The following is a 6,000-nucleotide window of genomic DNA, read 5'->3' as shown; positions in this document are numbered from 1 at the left end:
TATCGTTGGGCTCCTGGTGTTATTTTGCTTCCACGTCCTCCTTACAGCACAGGAGGCCGTTCAGCCCGTCAAGCATGCGCCAACACCCGGAGCAGTTTCATTCCCTTGTTTCCCCATGGTCGCAGTAACCTTCGCCCCAGATACAATTTGCAGCAGCCATTGAACCCACTGACCCCGCACGTCGTCAGGATGTGGAGGGGAAACCGGAGCCCTCAGGGGAAACCCATGGGACCACAGGGAGAAGGTGCAAACTACACACACACAGACGCAGGCACACGCACAGACACGCACACGCACACACAGACACGCACAGACACAAATCAAGCCTGGGTCCCTGGAGCTGGGAGGCAGTCTGTTTAACCTCTTCTCATTTTAGGGACCCGCTTCACCCCAGGAGTCAACCTGCTGAACCCTTTCTGGACTTGCCCGATGCCAGTATATTCCCTCCTCAAATCAGGAGACAAACTCTGGCCGGCAGTCCAGATGTGGTCTCCCCCGTGGTCCACACCAGACTCGTCGTCCATCCCCACCTGCACCAAAGAGACCACCAGCTCACTGTCTACCCTCGTGACGCAGGTTGTCATGGCGAGCTGGAACCTCTCCGGTCCAAAGACTGAGCTTCAACGTAGAACAGTGCAGCACAGGAACAGGTCCTTCGGCCCACCACGTCTGCCAGCTGTGATGCCAATCCAAACTAATCCCACCTGCCAGCAGGTGGTCCGTACTCCTCCATTCCCTGCCCGTTGATGCACCTTCTTAAACCCGTCTATCGTATCTGCCTGCACCACCACCCGTTCCAGGCACCCACCGCTCTCTGTGTAAAAAAAACTTACCCCGCACATCTTTAGACTTCTCCCCTCTCACCTTAAACCTATGCCCTCTAGTATTTTAATGGTGTGAAGATGAAAGGGGCGGGTGGGCGATTTTGTTCTCACCAGCCAGCCTGGGTTTTGTTGGATGCCTTCATGGTTTTTAATTTCCAAAATAATTTAGCAAGCGAAGTAAAGAATGCTTAAAAAAAAATTATTGTTCTCTGGGTCCAGGATGTTGTTCTGCCTTCTGTGGTACCACAGCGATCAGTGCTGGGTCCCTTGTTTGTTGTATATGTCAATGATTGAGACGAGGTGTGATTAGTAAGTGTGCAGATGACATGAAAATTGGAGGTGATGTTTAATGGTGACTGGACCACATCCAAAATCCAGAGAACAATCACTTTGCTTACAAAATTAAAGTTATTTTTGAGATAAAAGACATAAAAACATCCAAAAGAAAGCCAGGCAAAGATGTAACCTCCAGCCCTTTTGACTCCTTGGTCACTCTGATCTTGCTCGTACTTGTTCAACCATTCATTGTGGGTATCCCCAGTCTTGTGCACAAGTCCGGGGATCCCGGGTAGAAGGGGATACTTGCCTTCATTAGCCGGGTTAGAACTGGGACAATGTGGTACAACTTTATAAAAAAAAAAGCCACTGCTGGAGCACTGTGTGCAGTTCTGGTCACCACACTACAGGAAGGAGGTGACTGCACTGGAGAGGATGCAGAGGAGATGTTGCCTGGGATGGAGCATCTCAGTTCTGAGGAGGAGCTCGGTTTGTTTTCCCTGGAGCGGGGAACCAGATAGAGGTGTACAACATTATGACGGGGCGTAGAGAGGGAAGATGGTGAGAAAGTTTTCCCCCTGGCAGAGACATCTATAACTAGAGGGTGTGGGTTGAAGATGAGGGGCAGGAGATCTGAGGAAGAATTTTTCTCCTCCAGAGAGGGCGGTGAGGCAGAGACTCTCAGTCTCTGGGAATGCCAAGGCATAGACGGCTACATGCTGGGAATGTGTATTCAATGGCCAGCATAGAGATGGTGGGCCGAAGGGCCTGTTTTTCTGCTGTGTGACTCTGCAAGTGAACCGTTCCTTTAAACTGCCGTGTGTTCTATGCATTCAGGACACACAGAATCGGACAGGATTAAAATGGTTCGTGTGTGTGTGTGAGACTGAAACTGTCTGTGTGTGCAAGAGCCCTTTGGTCTGTGCTCGGGACCCTGGGGACACGGTGAGTGGTGGTCCCGGTGTGGGCTGAGGGTCCCCCATTCCGTCGGCCCCTCGCTGCCCGCCAGTCTATGTGTGGGGGTGGTGGAGCCACTGAAACCCTCAGCTCGGGGAGAGGCGTGTGAGCTCAGACCCCAAACCCAGCCTGGCCCGGATACTGGCCACCCCCCACCACCGATTTCCCCCAAACGTCCCTCCTACACACCACCTCTACCCCTGACCCCCCCCTCCACCGTCTCTCACCCCTGTAACTCCAATCCAGCTCCTGTACCTCCCTCCGAGACCCTCCCCGGTCAACCTGTTGACCACTCCTGGGGTCCACACATTGGTGCTGGTACAGATCCCACAGTATCCAACGGTGCTATACTGGGCAGTGAGCCGGCAGGAAAGGGGCTCCAACTAGAACATAGAACAGTACAGCACAGTACAGGCCCTTCAGCCCACTATGTTGTGCCGACCTATATAAACCTTATCCACATTCAATCTATCCCCCTCTCTCCTTCACTTCCCATAACCTTCTATTTTTCTTTCATCCATGTGCCCATCTAAGAGGCTTTTAAATGACCTTATTGTATCAGCCTCTACCACCACCCCCGGCAGTGTGTTCCAGGCACCCAGCCCTCTCTGTGTGAGAAAACCTACCTCTGACATCTCCCCTGAACTTTCCTCCACTCATATTAAATGGATGTCCTCTGATATTAGCCATTACCGCCCTGGGGAAAAGGTGCTGGCTGTCCACTCTATCTATGCCCCTCATAACCTTATACACCTCTATCAAGTCGTCTCTCATTCTGCGTCGCTCCAAAGAGAAAAGCCCCAACTCGCTCAACCTTTCCTCATAAGACATTCTCTAATCCAGGCAGCATCCTGCACCCTCTCTAGAGCTTCCTTCCTATAATGAGGCGACCAGAACTGAATGCAGTATTCCAAGTGTGGTCCAACCAGGGTTTTATAGAGCTAAGCACCACCTCGTGGCTCTTGAACTCAATCCCCCAACTAATGAAGGCCAACACACCACACACCTTCTTAACCACCCTGTCAACTTGTGGGGCAACTTTGAGGGATCTATCGACTCGGACCCCTAGATCCCTCTGTTCCTCCACACTGCTAAGAATCCAACTACCTCCCACCCCAATCCCTTTTAATGAAACTCTGTGCTCACTGGGATAGAATCCCATCTCATTAATCTATAATCAATCTTTACTCATAATAACATTTCAACACAAGTTTGAAAAATTTTTGTCAGATGCAACATGAGAGATTAGGAGGGGTAAATTCCAAGGAGAGGGAGGGAGTTACACAGAGGGCGCTGGGTGTGAAACGATGCAACACAGGAAGAGGTGCAGCTACTTACAGGGTAACTTTACGTCGGACCAGTGGGCGTCATGTAAAAGTGAGATACTGAGAGTTCAGAACCAACAAGTTCCTGCAGGGGTGAAGAGTCACAAAGTGCAAGCCGACAGAACCCAGGGGCGTCAGGGATGTTAGAGTTTGATACGAAAAGATCCGTATGGTAGGTGGGGAGCAAAGACAGATGCTCAAAATAGAAAATAGCAGGGCAAAGAGGGGCCATGAAATATCGCTGGCAGAACAAGATTAAGGGAACCCCCACGGCATTTTGTAATGAAGGGGAAGGAATAACGAGGGGGAAGAGTTGGAGCCTGGTAGTGATTCAAGGGGCAATCCGTGCATGGAGTCAGAGAACGCTGGTGAGGTTTTAAATTAATGTTTCTCACGTGTGTTCACTGAGGAGAAAGCCATTGGGGCAGGGGTATTCTATTGGTATTGGTTTATCGTTGTCACTTGTACTGAAGTACAGTGAAAAACTTGTCTTGCGTACAGATCAATTCATTTATTCTAGAGCACGTTATCATTAAAATCCATCATATTAGATGTCTCATCAGGCGTAAAGGTGGATAAGACCCCAGGGCCAGATGAGATGAATCTCAGGATGGTGTGGAGGCAAAGGAGGAGATTGCTGAGGCCTTGACAGAGATCATTAAACCTTGGCTGGCTACAGGTGAGGCGTCAGATGACTGGAGGACAGCAGGTGTGGCATCCTTATTCGGAAAGGGCAGCAGGGATAAAACAGGACAGTGAGGCTAACGTCAGTGGAAGGGAAGTTGCTGGAAACGTTCTGAGGGACAGGATTCATCTACAATCGGAAGGGCAGGGATTAATCGAAGATAGCATGGTGGGAGATACGGTACGTCTAATTTGAGCTTTTTTTGGAACAAAATCTATTGTTAAGGGGAATGTTGTCCACATGGACTTCAGTAAGGCCATGTGGGAGACTGATCCAAAAGGTTCGAGCCCGTGCAATCCAATGCAAGTTGGCAAATTAGATCCAAATAATTGGAAGCAGAGGGTGGTGGTGGAGGGTTAGCTTGTGACTGGAAGTCTGTGACCAGTGGTGTACCACGGGGATCGGTGCTGGGACCACGTCATGCAGCATAAAAACATCAGCAGCACCGACGTGCTTCTGAATGGAGGAGATCAGTAAGCCTGGAGGCATTGCCGATAGGAGGGTAAACCTCGGCGACGGCAAGATATCGATGGGCAGAGAAATGGCAGACGGAATCGGATCCCGATAAAGCGTGAGGTGAAGTGTTTCATAAAGGCAGGACACCCGCCAGGAATGGTGGGGCCCCAGGTAGTATTGAGGAACAGAGGTATTGAGGTATGTCCGAGGATTCCTGAAGGACACAGCACAGGTCGTAGAGAGGCGAGGAAGGTTTGCCTCCATTAAGCGGGGCACAGAACGATGTCTCGGTACAACTGTAGTTAGGTCACAGCTGGAGAACCTGCAGTTCTGGTCACCACACTATAGGAGAGGGTGCAGAGGAGGTTCACCAGGATGTTGCCCGGGGTAGAGTGTCTCAGTTACGGGGCTGGCTTTCTTTTCCTCAGAGTTGGGGGTGGTGGTGTGCAAGGCTCCAAGGGGTACAGATAGAATCGTTTCCCCATGGCAAAAATAGGCCTATATTTAAGGCGAGGTTTAGACCGGATCTAAGGAGGGATTGTTTGGAATCTGGGATGCTCTGCCTGAGGGGGAGGTGGAGGCAGAGACTCTCAGGAGATTTAAGAAGTATCTGGATGAGGCTTTACCAAGGTGTACAAGGGTATGCTGCAAGTGCTGGTAAATGGGACAAGTGTAGACGGGTCCTTAACGGTCAGCATGGACAGGGTGGGCCGAAGGGCCTGCTTCTGTGCAATAGGAGGCCATGACGGGGTGCGAGGGAGACGGGGAGGAAGTTACGTGGAGGGTGAGGGTCAGCAGTGGGCAGGTATGGAACGAAGCGGCAGGGGCCAGATCAGCTGGCGGGGCAGATGGACGCCGGGTGGGGGGGGGGGGGTGGATCCTGGCGGTCCGTGGTGGGGAGGGGTGGGATGAGCCCAGTCCGTCACCCCGGCAGTGGGCCGTCCAGGACGGAGGCCGCGCTCTCCAATGCGTGGGTGACGATGGTGAGATGTCTGCAGACGGCGTCCCAGGCGGTTGGCTCCGTGCTTCCCTTGGCGCGCTGGACGGCGTCCGCCAGTCCCGGGAACGTCAGCACAGGAGAGCTCCGCGAGGCATAGAGGACATGGCTGTGGGAAACATGGAGACTCCCGTCAGTAGGGGAACAGAGAGGGACCCTGTCTATGAGAGAGAGAGAGAGAGAGAGAGAGGGAGAGGGGGAGAGAGAGAGAGAGAGAGAAACGCCCGTCAGTGGGGGAGGGGAGAGAAAGACCCCCATCTATTGGGGGTGGGGGGGTGGGGGGGGAGAGAGGAGACCCCTGTCAGTGGGGGAGGGGAGAGAGAGAGAAAGAGAGAGAGACCCCTATCAGTGAGGGAGACAGAGAGAGCCATCAGTGGGGGGAGCGGAGCAAGACCCCCGTGAGTGGGGGGGGGGGCGCAGAGGGAGAGATGGAGACCCCGAGACCCCCATCAGTGGGGGGAGAGGGAGGGGGGAAGAGAG

General features: G+C 52.6%; 1 protein-coding gene across 1 annotated transcript in view; it reads right to left on the bottom strand.

Moving 5' to 3' along the window:
* Window positions 1-3,288: 3,288 nt before the first annotated feature.
* naaladl1 (N-acetylated alpha-linked acidic dipeptidase like 1) overlaps window positions 3,289-6,000 on the bottom strand; it is a 52,413-nt gene continuing 49,701 nt past the window's right edge. Inside the window, exon 19 of the mRNA XM_052045181.1 lies at window positions 3,289-5,629. Coding sequence (XP_051901141.1) covers window positions 5,446-5,629 — 184 coding nt within the window. The 3' untranslated portion in view covers window positions 3,289-5,445. The remainder of the gene's footprint in view (window positions 5,630-6,000) is intronic.

This window comes from Pristis pectinata, chromosome 38, assembly GCF_009764475.1.
Source record: "Pristis pectinata isolate sPriPec2 chromosome 38, sPriPec2.1.pri, whole genome shotgun sequence".
Lineage (NCBI taxonomy): Eukaryota > Metazoa > Chordata > Chondrichthyes > Rhinopristiformes > Pristidae > Pristis > Pristis pectinata.
The sequence above is the reverse complement of the archived record's forward strand: the minus strand, read 5'-3'. Positions and strand labels throughout refer to the sequence as shown.